The sequence below is a fragment of the Callorhinus ursinus genome, unplaced genomic scaffold, assembly GCF_003265705.2.
Source record: "Callorhinus ursinus isolate GAN/ISIS: 27379988/994484 unplaced genomic scaffold, GSC_fseal_2.0 scaffold10, whole genome shotgun sequence".
Lineage (NCBI taxonomy): Eukaryota > Metazoa > Chordata > Mammalia > Carnivora > Otariidae > Callorhinus > Callorhinus ursinus.
In genome coordinates this window covers 19,676,814-19,694,728 of record NW_027397072.1, presented here as the reverse complement: position 1 = coordinate 19,694,728, position 17,915 = coordinate 19,676,814, and the positions used below count along the sequence as shown (strand labels likewise).

The window sequence follows — 17,915 nt, the reverse complement described above, 5'->3', positions numbered from 1 at the left end:
GCCCTGGCGGCAAGGAGACATCCTCTTTCTCTGAAACCGGAGGTCTGGCTCTAGAGGGTGGTGTCGGAAGAGGGTCGGGGACACGGCGGGAGGCTCCATGGGCAAATGTGAGTCGAAGGACCCAGAGTAGAAATAATGGGTGGAATTGGCAATAATAATTCCCAAATAGTGGGGATCATACCGTGGGATCGGAGCATAGGGTCAGAGGAGGGGATGCTGGCATTTGGTTTCAGAGGAGGAACGGTCCTGGTGGCACCAAAGTCTGTACATCAGCTGTTGCTCCAATAAATGTGTTCAATACCAGCTACCTCCACAGGCTTTGGAGTCAGGCCTACTTAGGTTCAAGGCCATTGCTGCCGCCAGTCGACCTTAGGCAAGTTACTTAATCTCTGCCAGCCTCATCTGAAAATGAGAATAATAGTACCTGCTTCATAGGGCTGCTGTGAGGGAGAAATGGAATAATACATTTTGGGCAGCCCCTTATCACCTCCTGTCTCTGAGATCTAACCCCTCTAACCCAGAGGTGGCCCCCTGCAGCTGTATTTAGATAGTATAGTTTGGCTCCTTGAGACTGCACTCCTGGGAGTAACATAAAGTTTGGCACAAGCTTCTGATCCTACCTGCACTGCCCATGTTTCCAAAGCACAGCATGGCAACATGGTAGAAACCTTATGTTGCCTCCTGTCTTAGCAGGTACTGTGTCCCCACAGCCAGTGATTTTCCATTGCCGAGAAACCGTTGTGCGTGTGCGTGTGTGCCATGCCCAGCCAGGGGTGAGCAGAGCTTCCTGTCAGCCCGTTCCTAAGTCAGATGGGCAATGAAGAGAAGTGGACCCAGCTCTTTCCCTGATGCCCTATGACCTCAAGGATCAGATACCCATGTCAGTGGCACAAGGGCGGAGAGTTCAGGCATCATACAGACCAGGTCACACCATGCACTCTCACTCTGAGGTCAGGTTCCTTTTTGGGCTACGGTGTTCATGGAGGAAGCAAGATGTTTCATGCTTCGAGGGGTATATCCTGCCTGAGTGTGAGTCTGAGCTCTGGCAGTCTTACGTGCGAGTCTGGAACTAAGAGGCAGCCAAAGGTCTAATGAGGAAGTGGAAGGGGGCCTAAGCCCTGGGTGGGGGCTCCGGAAAACTGACCCCCATGGAGGGGACAGAGGCAGGGCAAGTCTGCACCTCCTGGTCACCTCTTTAGGTGTCTTGGCTTCTCTGGTAGTTGATGGGGCATCGGGACTCTCATGGGTTCCCCAACCCCTCTGTAGCCCACTGCAGCCTGCTGCCCTGGGCTACTCTAGAGTCTCCACTTCTTATCTCTTCCAAAGGAAAGAAGGAACCCACCTCCCACATGGCCATCTCTGGTCTGAGGAAATGCAGGGTCAGGGGTGTGTGGCTGAGGAGACGTAGCCAGGGGCAGTGACATCAGGCACCCTCCCCCCTCCCTTCTTGGGTGGTGGCTACCCAGGAGGTGGGATGAGAGGGGTGGCCACAGTTGTGTTTTACAGACTCAATAGAAGATAAAGCCTTTAATATATATATATATATACATATATATTTTTAAAATAAACCTCAGTGGATCTTTCTTCCCCAAAGATACAGCCTTTAGAAAACTGTGGTCCCTGTGCCTTTGTAAGATACAATTTCAGAAAAGTATTTCCACAAAAAAAACTTTTGTTCCTAAAAATGATTGATGTTTGGTAGCTCAATATCAGTCTGTGTCTGATTCCAGAAACTGTTGCCGGCTTATCCGAACAAGCCTAAAGCCTTGAGAAATGCCTCTCATGTCCAGCTCAGTCTCCTCCCCACCTGCTGTCCCCATTTGCTCCCTCTGGGGTCTGTTGGTCTCAGTGCCTCTATCTGTGTCTCTCCTGATGTCATCCCTAACATGTCCGTCTGTCCCCACTCTGCCCATTCGTGTGGTGTCTGTCAGCCTCTCAGATGTCCACTGGAGCATCGGGAAGAACAGGAGGTCTGTGCGTCTGTCCTGTCGGGTGAGCAAGTTGTGGGGCTTCCTTTTCCCAGGAATAGTTGCTCTTGGGATGCTTTCCAGGTCAAGGTTACCTGGAGCTGGGTGGTCCGGGGCACAGGCCTATCTGACCTGGTCTGTGCTCAACAAGCAAGAAGTGGCAGGCGAGGGTCCTGGAGCCCGGGCCAATCCCTTCAGGAGGTGTGCCTGAAGACTCCATATCCCAGGGGAAGAGACAGGTCACGTGTAACCTTCGAAGTCGGTGCGCTAAGGGACTGAGAAGAAAGAGGGACTCCGAGCCCTGAAGACGCTGGCTCCTGCTGTTCCAGCCCACACAAGGTCAGCCCTCAAGCGAGGCTGTAGCTGGTCCTCCTGTAAAAGGGAAAGAAACCAAAGAGACAGATGAGGGCGGAGGGGGACTGTGTCGGAACACGGACCCCTATGGACGTGACAGTGGCGCTCCCCGCCTCCCTAGCAGCTCCTCCCTCCCCCACCCCTAGAATAAAGCTACAGCCCCTGTTTTTCCGACAAGTCCATCCAGCAATTCCCTATCTGCGTGTCACTCCGAGTGTGCGTGTGGCCTCAGTGTTCCTGGGCCAGAGTTTGAGCCATCCACACCGAGAACGAGGGGCCGATGACAGTGGCACTTCCTGCCAATCCCGTGTGTTCCTCTGTGTGGATGTGCGCTGGTATTGGTGGCCTCCAAACAGGCGGCCATGTGCTTGTGACAGCTGCCAGCCCAGACGTCCTGACACTGCGGCACCAGCGTGGCCTTGGCCTCTGTGCTGGGCTGGGCACGCAGAAACGAATAAAACCCAGCCCCGGCTCCAAGATCCCCACAGTCCACTGGGCAAGCCAGCCGGCGGGCCTCTCAGCCCTGGGGAGCAGGACCAGTGCCCTGGAAGCCAGGAGAACAAGGTTCAGGGCGCAGCTCGGCACAGTCTGTGGGGGAAAGAGTAGAAGACCCAGCTTTCGGCTCCCAGGCGGGAGGATGGCGCCATCACAGGAGGAGGAGGCCCATGGGGAAAGAAGATGAGTTCAGTAGTTCAGGGCTCTTTGAAAGTGACTCCATGCTTGTGGGACATCGGGTGGAGACGTGTCAATGAGAGCCAGACACGTGGATCCGGAACTTGAAGGGAGTCCGGGGGTAGGGGCAGCTTTAGGAGTCACGAGGCACAGGAGGGGCTCGAGATCAAGCAAGTGGGCGAGGCGCCTGGCTTTATGGAGAGCAAAGAGAGCAGGGCCAAGGGGGGAGCCCTTCCATACTACAGCCAACGGATAATCGAGAGGGGGGAGACTGAGGAGGGACGTGCAGAGCAGCTGAAGAAAATCCAGGAGGGGGCGCCTGGGTGGCTCAGTCAGTGAAGCATCTGCCTTCTGCTCAGGTCATGATCCCAGGGTCCTGGGATCGAGCCCCGCATCGGGCTCCCCGCTCAGCACGGAGTCTGCGTCTCCCTCTCCCACTCCCCCTGCTTGTGCGTGCTCTCGCTCTCTCTCTGACAAATAAATAAATAAAATCTTTTAAAAAAGAACGAAAATCCAGGAGCACCCAGGTGGCTCAGTTGGTTTTGGCTCAGGTCGTGATCTCAGGGTCATAAGATCAAGCCCCGTGTTGGGTTCCGTGCTCTGCGGGGAGTCTGCTTCTCTTCCTCTCCCTCTGCTCCCCGCCCCCACAACTCAGGCTCTCACTCACTCTCTCTCAAAAATAACTAAATAAATCTTTTAAAAAAAGGAAAAAACCCAGGAACATATGGCATCACCGAAGAGTGATGAATCTGCGGGAAGAGTCTGCAGAGGCAGGAGCGTTCGACTGTGTAAATGCCTCAGGGACAACTGTGGACCCGTTAGTCAGTCTCACACCGGGGCACGTTTGTGCGTCGCTGGGTGTTGGTACCCTGCTGTGTGTACCCATGTGCATGGGGTGCCTACCTCTGAAGACTCTGCCGGCGGGAAGGGTCCTGGCTGGGCACCTTTGGAGTGGGGCCAACCATGAGGATGCACAGACCAGTGAGGATCATGCAGGTGGGCACGACCCCGATGAGGACCTTGAGGGTCACCACCACTGGCTCCGCCTGCTTGCAGGCTCCTGCCTCATAGCCCGCAAACCTGGAGAAAGAGCATCCCACGCACCCAGCTGAGATCCCAGCGGGCCTGGCAGGAGGGGTCCCCGATACCCCACCCCCACATTGCCCTGAATGTAGGCGTCATCTCCTGGCCAGATCAGCTTAACCATAGTGGAAGAGAGAGTTGAGGGAATGGGCTGGCCAGGGAGCTCTGACAGAACTGAGAATGTGGGGACCTGGGGCTTCAGGAGGGTCACAGCCCCCAAGAAAGTCCCCTCTCTGTCATGGGTGCGGAGAAAGCCAGGGCAGGTGTTGCCCTACACTCTCTGAAGAGCAGACGAGCGGGTGGCCCCTGGCCACTAGGGTGGAGGACCCTGCCTTCTTCCCACCCTACTCGTTCGTTGCTCGTTCCTCTAGAGCAGCCCAACCCTGGGACTCACTCCAGACTGAGAGTGGAGATGCCCAGGGCGCCTGCGCCAGAAAGCTTGGTGAAGAAGACATAGGATGAATAGAAGATGGTCTCTAGGCCTGGGCCATGCTGGTGCTGCTGCTGGAAGGCATCCACCACATCTGGAAGCATGGACCTGCGGGAGAGGGCTGCAGAATTACCCCTTTAATCCCCTTGATAGCCATCAGCCCGAGAGCTCTCTGGGGACAGAGAGCAAGTCAGAGTCATCCTTGGGTTCCTGCTGCCCAGGACCAGGACTGGCCCACAGAGAGCCCGGCGATAGCCCCTTCCCCCAACACAGCTGCCCACCATTCCTGCCATCTGGTGCCCTTCCAGGAGTGCTCCAAGGACGGAGCTGTTGGCCTCCATCTCCTGCAGGTGGGACAGCCCGTCCCCAGCACAGGCTGGGCACAAGGGGCCTGGGGCAACAGGTGGATGTGAAAGAGGGCACACCCACTAGGAAGGACGTGAAGCTCCACATCCCTTTCCCCTCACCCAGCCTACCAGGGTAGCAGCAAGGACACAGCAATGCTCACGCCAGATACAAAGGCCACCACATATGCCACAGGTGCAGTGGGCACAGCAGCCAACAGGATTGCAAAAGGCACCATCATCTGGGGAGACAGATGTGCCAGCTGATCCTTCCACCTGCCCCTGACTTGCTCGTTCATCCCCACACTCACCGGTCTTTACTTATAACCCCTGCGCCTGGTCCTTTGCTAGGGCCTGAAGACACAAGCAAGTACAGATCAGTCCTGCCAGCCCTCAGGAGGCTCCGGCTCCAAGGCCACCTCCCTGACCCTGCCACCTTCCCTGTAGCCTCCCCCCAGGCCTTGCTTCTTGCCTCACTCACACAGATCCCGAAGGCTGAAGTCTTCTTCCCAAATCGTTGTAGGACCCACTCCCACAGCGGGGTGCTCAGCACAGCCGAGACCTATGAACAGACAGAATCATCCCAGCCCGGACTGTGTTGCCAATGCCTTAACCCACCCAGGTTCCAGAAGCCCTGGCTTTTACGTGGGATGCTCGACCTTGACTTTGCACCCTGGTTGGAACCAGTGGCTATGAACTTCATGACCCCAGCCTCGATCCCACCCTTTGCTGGAGTGCAGGTGACTAAGATCACAGAGGAGTCCAGAATGTTGACCGGAATTCTGGCTACACATGTCTTGTCAAGAACCACACAGGTCCCCAACTCAGGTCGCTGAGGGAGCTTGTCTCCGCCACCCCAGGACCACTCACCAGGATGGTTAGCACCACGCTCTGGACGTGATCATGGAGCCGGGACGCATGTGTACAGAACAGGACCAGGTAGCTTTGCTCCACCTGAGGAGGCCAACAGGAAGTGGGCATGTATCGGGAATGGCAGGAACTCAGAAGTCAAGGGCAAGGCCTAGGTTGCACTCCTGGCCTCTTCTTTGGGACCTCAAACACCAGTTGCTGCCATCATCATGCATCATGCATCATGCAGTCCCCTCCCCCACAAAGGACACTCAGCCCCGAAACAGGTATAACTACTATTCTTAGTCCATCCTCTCCCTTTCCCAGCTAGTGGACCTTACTACCCAGATTTTGTCAGCTGCTTGGTGTCTAGGCCTTGACCCTTCCTGGTCCCACAAGCTCTATCTGGGTCTCTCTCCTCCCTGCACCAGACTCTCTGGAACCCGTGCCAGCCACCATTTCTCTATACTTAAGCCTAACTCTGGTTGGTGGAGCTGAGAGGCGGAACCTGAACTACACAGGGTCAGTATGGCCAGAGCCAAGGCCTAGAGGTACCTGAATGGCTGCTGAGATGAACAGGAAGGAGATCCCCAGCTTTAGGTAGGGCGGGTGCCGGACAGCGAGGCCCAGCCCAGCCAGGAAGCTCAGGCTTTGGCCTGAGGCTGGGGCAGAGGAGTCTGCAACACGGGAAAGTAACACTCGGGCTTGGCAGAGTTCAAAACCAAAACCCAGGCCCAAGAGGAATCCTGTCCCAGCTCCGGCTTCCCACACTCTGACTGCACCCCCTTACCTGGTCTCTCCTTCACCCCGAGGCAGAGCAAACCAGTGCACACGGGGTAGGTCAGAGCAAGCACGGCGGCTGCAGTGGAGTAGAGACGAGTCTGTGGGACAGGACAGAACTGGGGTGGGGGTGATGTCTCCAGCCTACGGAAGTGGGGGCACCCAGGGCAAGAGCACTTCCCGAAAGGGCAGAGGGACCCTCAGCCCAAGTCCAGGGATGCTGGGTGCCTCTCCTCCCAACCAGCAGAGCAGGAGATGGAGATCTCTGGGCCCAGAACGGCCCTTCTGCTGCCCCTGTGCCTCCTGCATGAAGAGGAGGGCATCCATGCCACCAGAGGTCAGAGCCCCTCCTCTCTCTCTTTCTCATTTTTTTAAGGCAAACATTCATTGGTGGCACTTCTGCATGCTAGACCCTGAGGTTACAGGGATGAATATGTGACTCCTGTCCATCCCTAATGAGGGGCTTCAGGTGTGGAAGACAGACTCACGAGCAGACAGCTACAGCACAGTGGAGGGCACGAGAACCCAGATAAAGAGCGAAAAGAGAAATGGTGCTACCTGTTGTCCAGGGGAAGATATCTGAGTAATAAAATCCATGTAGGGGCACCTGGGTGGCTCAGTTGGTTAAGCGACTGCCTTCGGCTCAGGTCATGATCCCAGGGTCCTGGGATCGAGCCCCGCATCGGGCTCCCTGCTCGGCGGGATGCCTGCTTTTCCCTCTCCCACTCCCCCTGCTTGTGTTCCCTCTCTCTGTCTCTCTCTCTCTGTCAATTAAATAAATAAAATCTTTATAAAAAAAAAATCCATGTAAAGACATGCATGGGAGTAACAGTCACCTGCCCAGGCTGAGGCTGTCTCTGGGGAGGGAAAGGAAGAAGGAGGTGGACAGGGCCTCCCGTGGGTGGGCTCCGCACAGTTGCACAGGACCCCACATTCAGGAGGGAGCTGTGGTAGGCCTTAAGGCTCTGCTCTCACTGTCTTGAAACGCTTGATCATTTTAACTCTGAATCTGTGTTTTGTAAGTGAAGCCAATGGGACGACACAGCAGGAGCTACCTGAGGCTTTGTGCCTTGGCCCACACGAGGCTCCACCTCTAGGGGTGGAGTTCTCAGCCTCCTGCTGCCCATTCCTTTGCACTCCAGGCCAGGCCAACCCAAGACCACTGTCACCCCCAGCTAGAGAGTGACCTTTGGGGATAGGGCCTGTGGAGACCTGAGTGGGGACCTAGGCGTACGTGGGAGAGTCCATCTGGGAGGGGCAAGGCCACAACTTTCTGGCCCTAGCCCGGCAGCCATGATGGGTCTGAGGGCACCTGGGTGGGGCCGCTCATGCACCTCGACCCAAGCAATCCCTTGGTTAGGGCAGTGGGCCATGGGAAGGAGAGACTGGCTTCCCTGCTCTCTCTAGAGCCCGGCGTTTTCATTTCGCACCGTACATGGGCAGAATGTGTCTGCAGATGTATTAGTAGCTGGCCTTGCAGATGGGTCTGCGGATGGATACACAGTACTTCACTGTGTGGGTGCTGGGCCATGATGTGGTATTAGTCTCACATCATCGATTCTCAAACGCTGGGGGGGGAGCAGAATCCCCTGGAGGGCTTGTTCAAATATAGACCGCTGGCCCCCTCCCCAAATTTGTAAAGCACCAGTTATGGGTGGGGCCCAAGAGTTGGCCTTGCTAAGTTTCCGGGTGATGCGGCTCTGCTGCAGCTGTTGCCCAGGGAGCACACTTTGAGAACCACAGCTGTATATTTTATAAATCTGAATTATTTTTTAAATGAGCAAAGAAGAATGATGCAGAGAACACTGAGGAGAGGCCCCGCGCCGGAGCTGCAGGGGGACAGCCTGGGTTGGGTCCTGAAGGTGAGCGCCAGCCATGTTGGAACTCGTTTACAGAGTCACCCCGCCTGGCTGGAGGCTGGGGTACCGTGTGGGAGGCTGATGCGGTGCTGGGGTGACCGGGAGATGTTGGGGATGCAAGGTCCAGAAGATCTGGGGCCCAACACGGGCATCGGCTTTGGTAATGGGTTGGAGTGGGGGTAATGGCTGGAGAGGGAGGAGTAAGTGTTGGCTCCTGGGGTTCTGGCAGACAGTGCTACCGTTTGCTTAAGGGGAAAATAGCTGAACTGGACGGGTAACATAGATGCACGTGCCTTAGCTGCTGAAGAGAGAGGTGGTTTGCCGGGAGAGGAAGGGGGACTGCTTCCAGGTTTCCCTCGTGCGTGCACACCGGGGGTGAGGCTGGGGAGCAGGGCCCCTATTCAGGGCGGGGTGCGACGGGCCACGGAGGGGGGCGTTACCCAGCGCGCCGCAGGGACGCCACACCCTCTCCCCTGCCCCTGCCTCTGCCCGTGGCCCTTCCCCACCCCTCTCCCCGCCTGCAGCTCTGCGATCTGTTGCTTCCCGCTGAGAAGGCGCCCGGGCGGAGAAGCGGGGTCGGCCGGACGGAGGACGCGGGGCGGGGAGCGGGTGGAGAGGCTGATGCCGGCTGGAGGAGCGGGAGGGAGAAGGCGAGCGACGCCTCCCCGCGGGGGCACTCACCGCGTCGGGGGAGACGGCGAGCGGCCCGGCGAGCGCCGCGTCCTCGCACCTGTGCGGCCTGTGGGCGCCCGCCACGATGAGCCCGTGGACGGCGGCCCCCATCAGCGTCCCCGCCATCTCCATGGTCATCCCTGCGACAGAGCGGCGCCGGGTGACGGGCGCTGGCCGGCCCAGGGGCCGCGGCGTCCCCGCCCGACCGCACGCCCGCACTCACGGTACGCCGTGGCCGAGTCCCGCTCCCTCGGGCAGGGGGTCAGGAGCATGGTGAGCGCCGCGTAGGGCACCTGGAAGAACTGCGGACGCCCGGGCGCCGGGCTCAGGCTGGCCCCCCTCGGCCCCCAGTCCCAGCCCCGCCGCCCCAGGCTGGCCGGTCCCGGCTGATGCCCCCAAGGCCAGAGGGGTGAGCAGGGGGCGGGCAGTGGGTCCCTCGGGGCCACCTACCGTCTCCCCTCCGCACACACTTTACAGTGGCCACTGGCCGGCAATGGGGTTCCAGGAGTCCAAGCCCCGGCCCGGGGGTAGGGGTGGGGGTGGGAGCACCGGCTTACCGTGGCCAGGGCCTGGAACAGGCAGTAGAAGCTCGTGTACCAGAGGCCCCGCAGGCTGGTGAAGGGGGGCAGGAACCACAGGAGGAAGTAGGCCACGGTGATGAAGGGCGTGCAGCCCAGCACCCTGTGGAAGCAGAGCGGGCGTGGAGGACCAGGAGGGGGGACACGAAGGGCAAACCTGAAACAACCACACCCTTCTGGGCCTAAGTCCTCTGCCCCCAGCAGGAGCCCTAGGCTGGGGCTGCCAGGGTGCTCACCGTGGAGGAGGAGAGGGAGGGGTGGCTGATGGATGCCGCCGGCAGCCTGGGGTGGGGGGCCACTCGCTGCAGAGCTCGGCGGCACCTGGGGATTGGCGTTGCCATTCCCTGTATCCAGGGCCCTGGAGCATCAGCGAGTCCTATTTCCTTTGTGAGGACTTCCAAGACCTCCAGCCCACCCTGGCCACACACAGACCCCTGGATCTAGGCCTGGGAGCCTGGGAGGCTCTGTGCAGCCCTGTGCCTCCTGGTGACGGAGAGCCCCCAGGAATGTCTCTGAACTCCTGCATGGCTCAGCCTGACCTGGTCCCGCGACATCACCTGTTACTGTCTTGTCCTCTCCCTGTCCCCAGGGGTTTCCACTAAGAAGCAGGACTGTGACAAACACAGTGGCCGCAGGCCAGGGTTGGAAGGACCGTGGGGCTGCTCACCAGGGCATGAGGTGTCCAGCCCCTGTCCTCCTGCTTCTGCTGATGAAGTACCCAGCCACAGGGTCGGCAGCTGCCCCAGACACCTTCCCTCCAAACAGGACAAGTGACACCTGGGCAGCAGAGACCTGAAAAGCACAGGTGGAGGATGGTTGAGGCCTGGCGGAGTCAGAGAGGGTGTCTGGGCCTGCCCACCTGCCAGCGGAAAGCGCTGGGAACCTGGCAGGGGGCAGAGCCGCTGTGTAAAGGTCTATGGGGTCTCTTTCCCAGGACACAAATCCAGAAGGCTCTGGGACACACCTGAGCTAGGGAAGAGAGGGGCAGGGGAGGGGCTGACAGCCACAGGCTGGCATGTTCCCGTTACCATTCCTGCCCAGTCGCTTTTGGAGAAGGCTCGGGGACCCTCATCTGTGCAAGAAGGGGGACAGAGGTAGACTTTTCGTTTCACAATGACAATGTTTTATTCATTTTTCTGATTACATAAATGACACACTCATTATAAAAACATTCAAACGGTACAGAAAAATATTGAGCAAAGCTCATCTGAAATCCCCTCACCCTGAGACAACTGCCAGAGCATTTTGGTGATCACCCTTTCAGGCATTTATTTATGTGCATTCATAATTTATAATTTTACATAAATGAGATCATATCAGTGTCATTTAACAAAATCATGGGTACTATACGAGAAATCTTTTTTTCTGCTTACCCTCTCTCCTCCACCATCCCCTGCCATAGGCAACAGTAACAGCCTGTGAATATCCTTCTGTAATTTATTTTCTTCATGCTTGTATTTTAATTATGTAGAATCCCATATTTACACATACGCATGTACCTACATATATGAGGCATGTCTTTATTTCGGTAAAATGGGATCAATTTGTATACTCGTCTCTAAAAGCAACTTCTCTCACTTGACAGTGCATCATGGAAATCCCTCCAAGTCAGCTGGTATAGATCTAGCTCGTTCTTTTGAATGACTACACAATCGTCCATTATGTGGATATTACACAACTTATTATCCAACTACTTCTATACTGTTGGGCATTCATATTGTTTCCCCATTTTTCACCATAAACAGCCTGCAATAAACATCCTTAAGGGGGTTGCCCTCAAAGGCATTTGGCTTACTGTCAGTTTGGGGACAGAAGTGCTATCTATCCAGTGAAGTACAGGTTGGGGAGGGAGAACTGGGTACCAAGGAACATGGGAACAGGGGGCCCTGGGCTGCTCCCCACACTCACCTGGGCCACATCAAGCAGGAAGAGTTGCAGGTAAAAGGCTGTGGCGCTGGAGGCCACCTGGTTGGGGATCCCACCAATGCCATAGCACACCTTGGTACAGAATGAGAGCTGACCGGCTCTGCTGTCCTGAGGGGAGACATAGGAGCTAAGCCCCCCACCTGCGCCGATACACAACAGTTCCCCACATCCTCCTGAGCCTCCGTAAGCATCCTGAGGTCCCTTGAGGGCTTTTCCAGTAACCTCTCAGTCCTCATTTGTCCTAAATCATCTTAAAGGGAAGTGAGACAAAGAGGGAAAAATTAATCCTAAGCCATGACCTCTCAAAGATCCCACATCCCACGGGACAAGTTCTCCCTATTTCCCTCTTAGTGCTTCCCCCTCAGTTTGTTTTGTTCTCTGAGTCAGCAAGTCAGAGTGAACTGAATAAAGCACTGTATTTCTCGAAGCCTCCTGTGTCAAACAGAATATTCCTACCAACTTCAAGAGTTGTCTTGATGAGCAAATGAAGCTGAATGTTATTTGGTCCAGAAGCTGGCTGTTAACTGTTCAGGACTTCGGCCAGTCCTCAAACCATTGGCAGCCTGAAATCAGCTGTGGTGAATTTATACCACAGGAATCAGCAAACACTATAAATCAGAATTGCTTTATTTTTCTGGAGACACTGTTTACTAGCCCACCACTGAAATAAAGTAATGTTCATGACTCCAAATGTGTGTGTGTGTGTGTGCGCGCACACGTGTGCATGTGTGCATGTGCATGGAGATAGATATATATCTCATAAGCCCTAAGTTATCCAGCGAACTCCAGACTGGAATATTCGACTGCCTACTCACAGACCCACATGGTTGCCTAACAGGCATTTCAGCTTAGCATGGTCAAAACACAGCTCCTGATTTCCATCCACTGCCTAAACCAACTCCTAACCCTATTGTCCCTAGTGCATTAAATAGCTCCAATGTCCAATGTCCACTCAGCAGCTCGGGCCATAAACCTAGGAGTCCTTGATTTCTCTTTCCCAATTTCCCCACCAAATCTATCAGTAGTCCCCTAAGTGGCTTCCCAGCTTCTGCTCTCATTCCCCACTGTCCACTCTCTATCCAGCAGCCAAGGTGATCTTTTCATAACATAAATTTGATGGTGTCTCATCTCTGCTTAAAACTCTCCAACAGCTTGCCACTGCAGTTTGAATACGATTTCAAGTCCTTCCCATATGGCCTACAGGGGCCCACCCTATCAACCCCCACCTCACTTCGGATTGCTCTCCTCAACCTTGGTAGCTTCCTTGCTATGCCTCAAAATGACCATGCCCGTTGCTGCCTCAGGGCCTTTGTACTTCCTGTTCCTTCTGTCTAGAAGGCTCTTCCTCTGAGTCTTTGCAGAGCTGACGCCTTGCCGTTCAAGCCTGAATCATCTCCTCACAGAGGCCCTCCCTGACTACCTGACTCTCTCTCTAGTGCACCTAATACCTGATACATTCTCATTTATTTCCTGCCTCTCCCCACGAGAATGTAGACTCTCTGAGAGCATGTGCTATAATTTTTTTTCACCACCATGTCCCCAGTACCTAGAACCATGTGTGGTATACAGTAGGTGCTCAATATGTATTTGTTGAAGAAATAAATGTCATGAAGACACTAGGTAAAAGGCTGTTTCTTCAAAAGATGGTGGGAATCCTTCCTTTTGATCCTTTGCTTGGGGACGAGAGGGGGAGTGGGGAGGACTATGACTTCACCCATTTTAGTATCTTGCAGGACACCCCAGATGGGCCCTTCTAAAGGGAAGTTCTTGCCAGATAAGGGTTTATCATATCCTTTGCACACTCTTCCTAGCCCGCAGAAGAAAACCACACACGAGGCAGGATGTCATCTCCTTTTCTGACGTTTGTGTGAACATTATTTCAATTTCCAGAAATTGTTAATAAGAGGCAGAATCCAACATGATAGCGCCACCCCACCCCATGTGCCTCTTGTTTCCCCCTAAACGCGCCTAGCAAGCTTCTGGCACAGAGAAGTCACTTGAAAGATTGAGAAATTCCGGCTGGAACTACTCTCAGAGCCTTGCAGATGACAGTTTCACCTACTTAAATCATAAGCCTTTCACATTTAACCGAGCACAAGTTTTAGCGTTGGACTAACTTGGATTCAAATTCTGTCTGCCACTTCTAGCCGTGTGATGCAGGGCAAGGTACCTCACCGGGCCTGAGCTTCGGTTCCTCGCATGTAAAGCCGGGTGGAAAATACACCGCAGAGGTCGTTATGAGAATAAATGCTGGCACTTCTTTCGCAACGTCAGTTTTCCCTCTTGCCATTCATCTCCCCCTGAATTTCTAAATTTCCCTGGGAAATGAGAGTCCCCAGGGGGCGTCCCTATCTCACTTTCTTTCTTGGGGGCCACAAGCCTTTGCTCTGAGGTGTCTGACAGGAAGCACTGAGTCGACAAAGGGAATCCAGGTGCTGAAGTGATGCCACAGACAATGGATGCATTGAGCAGGGAGCAAGCGATGGGTCTTTGTTCAGCACAAAGCTCAGCAGTCCTACCCCCTCTCGCATACAGCCACCCTGGCCGGCTTGTGCCGGCCCCATCCACGCAGGGGATAAGGAAGGCCTGAGGACACCCCTGGCTTCCCACCTGCCCTCCACCCTCACTGGGGGGCCTACTTGCCAGGAAGTCATCTCTGGGGGCAGTCTGCAGGAGAAGCCCGGGGCCAGGCTGTGCGGGGCTAGCTGAGCCCACACCACGTGCCAGGAGACTGGGGAGGGGAGGCAGCCCCCCCCCCCCCACCGGACACACACACCGGGAAGTCCCACCTGCCCAGGGTGCCCGAGAGCTCTGGGAAGACCTGGACTGTAGCGGGCAAGAGCTCTAATTTGGGAATCAAGAACCCAGAGACTGGCGCTGGTCCTGGCAGCCTCGCTGAACCAATGCAACAAGTTACTTCACTTGTCTAGGACTCAGTTTCCCAACCTGTTCTCTCTCGGGCTCCCGAGTATCTCGGCCTCTCGGCTCTCAACTGTCAAAGTCCACTAGGGGGGCTCGGAAGCCTGAAGGCTGGGGCCAGCGCCCCTTTCCGCCGCCTCCCTCGCGCAGCCCCCGCTCCCCCCTCGTCCTCGCCCTGAGCTCACCGAGCTGCGCTCCGAGGTGCGCGCTTCCGGCTGGGGCGGCGGCGCCTCGTCCACGGGGGCCCGGGGCGCTCCGGGGGACGCGGTCATGGCGTACGGCAGCTCCGTCCGCGGCCGCGGCCCTGCGGCGTTATCGCCCGGCCCGCGCCCCGGCTTCCGCGGGGAGGGCGGCTCCGGGGGCCGAGTGGGCGCGGCGCGGCGAGGGGCGGGCCGCGGGCAACGCGGGGGACGGCGGGGAGGCTCGAAGGGCGCTGTTCCATTTCCCCCAAGAGCCCGAACTCGCCGGGGGGGGGGGGGGGGGGTGGGGGGTAACGGCCGGTAAGTCCCTCGGGACTGCTGTCCTGGGGGCAGGTCCCCGAGGGAGGGAGAGCCGGCGCCGGTTTGCGCTGAACACCCTGCTAAATCCTCGCAGGTGAAAACCCGCCAGATCCATTTATTTGAAAAACGACGCAATAGAATTGACTTGCTTAGACTATGGCTGAAAAGGTTCACAACCTACATTTGATACAAGGTGCCTGAAACACACATTGCCCAGCCTCTCGCAGATGAGATGGGTGTAGCCACGTAACTCAGTTCAGCCTGTGAATGAAAGCAGAGCAGCGTACATGCAGTTTGCCAGAAAAGTCCTTCAAAGGGAAGGGGTCACACGGCACACAAAAAGTAACCGAAAATGCACCAAAGACCTAAGCGTAAAGGCTAAAACTAAAACACCTACTATAAAACACCTCGAAGGGGCGCCTGGGTGGCTCAGTCGTTAAGCATCTGCCTTGGTCTCAGGTCATGATCCTAGGGTCCTGGGATCAAGCCCTACATCGGGCCCTCCGCTCAGCGGGGAGTCTGTTTCTCCCTCTACCACTCCCCCTGCTTGTGTTCCCTCTCTGTCAAATAAATTTAAAAAAAAAAAATCTTTAAAAAAAGAAAACAGGAGCAAATCTTCATAACCTTGGGTTAGACAACTGTTTCTTAGGACACCAGTTGGACCATCTAAATGAACAATTTTGTGTTGCAAACCATCCAACAAGTGAAAAGATGACCCACCAAATGGGAGAAGTATCTGCAAATCTTAAAGACTGGTACTGGAATATATAAAGAACTCTTACAACTCAACAATAAAAGACAACCCAATTTAAAAATGGGCAAAGGATTTCTATAGGTATTTCTCCAAAGATAGACAGTGAGCACATGAAAAGATGCTTATGTCATTAAGGAAATACAAAATTACAAAATACCACACCACTGGATGCCTAGGATTAAAATGGCCGACAGGAACAAGCACTGGGGAGGGTGTGGAGAAATCACACCTTGCTAGCGGACATGTTAACCGGTGGAGGCACTATGGAACTCTGGCTCTTCAGAAAGTTAAACCTGTAATCACCTTATGACCCAGCAATTCTTCCTAAGTATATACCCTAGAAAAAAACATGTTCACACAAAAACTTAAACACAAATGTCCGTAGCAACATTATTTATAACCCAAAGTGAAACCCAAATGTCCATCAACTGATGGATAAATGTATATCCATACAATGGACTAGTATTGTCCAAAATAAAAAGAACATGGATGAACTTTGGAAACCTTAAAAGATGCAAAAACCATATATTGTATGACTCCATTTATATGCAATGTCCAGTATAGGTAAATCTGCAGACAGATTTTAGATTTGCGGTTGCCTAGGACTTTGGGTAGAGAATGAGTACAGGGCTGAACACAGGATGAAAATATTCTAAAGTTAGATTATGATGGTGTTTGCACAATCCTGTCTACACTAAAAGCCACCAAATTGTACACTTTAATTCGGTAAATGGTAAGGTGTGTGAATTATATCCCAATAAAGCCGTTTTTCTGTTTTTTAAAAGGAAAGGTGTGTGCTTCTTCCCACTGGATGGAATGCAGATGTGACTAGTGCTAGAGCAGCTCTCTTGTGGCCTTGGGTTAAGTGCTGGTATCAGCAGATGAACAACACATGAGTCTGAAGTTTTATGAAGTTGATCTACCAGTTCTGAATTGCTTCCCTCTGGACTTTTGCATGGAAATAAAATTTTGTTTTGTAAGTCACTATTAGTTTAGACTTTTCTGTCACAGCTAAATATAATCCTAAAGTGTATGCTACCCAGTCTAAATCATTTTCTATGCCTCAATTATTTTTTCTAAATAGAGGTATAATTGACATATAACAGTATACTAGTTTCAGGTGTACAAAGTAATGATTCAGTATTTGTATATACTGCAAATATGCCTCAATTCTTTAACCTATAAAATGGGTACCTCCTGTTTTCTTGATTGCAGCCTTATCAACAGTGGATGGATAATTAGATAATGCATGTGCTAAATATTTAAGTCCTTGGAAACAAATAAACTCAAGCTGAAGTTTCTTTGGATAATCTACTTTTACATACATAATTTTATAGCATTTTTAGGTCTGGAAGCACTTCATTCCCAATATTTGTACTTTGCTGCATATACTACAATTTAAAAATTTTAAAAAGTAAAAAAAGAAACACCACATCTTTTTTTTTTGCCCCCTGCACAAAAATGTAACTAAAAGGCATTTGTCGCTAACAGCTATTATTCTAGTTAAAATGATGCTATGTTCTGAACGTAATTTTTAAAGACAAATACGTTAGACGTCAATAGATAAAATAGCATTACAATAACCAAGAAGCCTGCCTTTTAACTAATATAAAACACTGATTCACTTAAAAATACCTGAAAGGATGTACACCAAAATGTTATTAGTGGTTATATTATTTGAAAGGTGAAACTGGTGATTTCAAGATCATTCCAGCATTTTACAATTTTCTACAATGAATATGAATCATCTGTGAAAAAAATATTTAAAGCAAATGACAAAGAGCCAAATATTAGTCTATTGAATAAGCCACTTGTATCTGAAGATTTAGTGTGATGAGCAATTTCTTAATTAAATGGTTTGTACTTAGAAAAAGAACAAAGAAGTAAACCCTACCAAGGAGTCTTCATGCTAGTTCAACTCAGGACACAAATGGTTTTTAAAAAAACCTACCTCTGAACATGTTCACACAAAAACTTGAACACATGTTCATAGCAACACTATTTATAACCCAAAGTGAAACCCAAATGTCCATCACCTGATGGATAAATGTATTAAAAATATCACATTTTAACATTTCTGAGGATTACATAAAGTAACACTGATTAAAGTATCTGGCAAACAGAGGGCACCTAATAAATGCTGATTCTCAAACTGAATGACTTTGCCAATGCCAAATAAAAATAACAAATGAACCCAGATGTAACTATTGTATAAGAAACAACTGTGG

At 53.2% G+C, this 17,915-nt stretch overlaps 1 protein-coding gene across 2 annotated transcripts; it reads right to left on the bottom strand.

Annotated features, from left to right (window-relative positions):
• Positions 1–1,512: 1,512 nt before the first annotated feature.
• On the bottom strand, positions 1,513–15,053 carry MFSD2B (MFSD2 lysolipid transporter B, sphingolipid). 2 transcript variants are annotated; one of them, XM_025867808.2, is made up of 14 exons: positions 14,619–15,053; positions 11,497–11,622; positions 10,256–10,380; positions 9,568–9,691; positions 9,234–9,312; positions 9,020–9,150; positions 6,490–6,580; positions 6,255–6,376; positions 5,721–5,804; positions 5,332–5,412; positions 4,983–5,092; positions 4,471–4,614; positions 3,897–4,073; positions 1,513–2,339 (listed from the first exon to the last, which is right to left on the bottom strand). In XM_025867808.2, the coding sequence occupies exons 1-14, from the start codon at positions 14,703–14,705 to the stop codon at positions 2,315–2,317; spliced, it is 1,506 nt and encodes a 501-aa protein (XP_025723593.1). In that variant the 5' UTR covers positions 14,706–15,053; the 3' UTR covers positions 1,513–2,314. The 2 variants fall into 2 exon arrangements, with proteins under 2 accessions (XP_025723593.1, XP_025723594.1); XM_025867809.2 differs by having other exon boundaries at positions 10,962–11,764; positions 14,619–14,735.
• Positions 15,054–17,915: the final 2,862 nt, after the last annotated feature.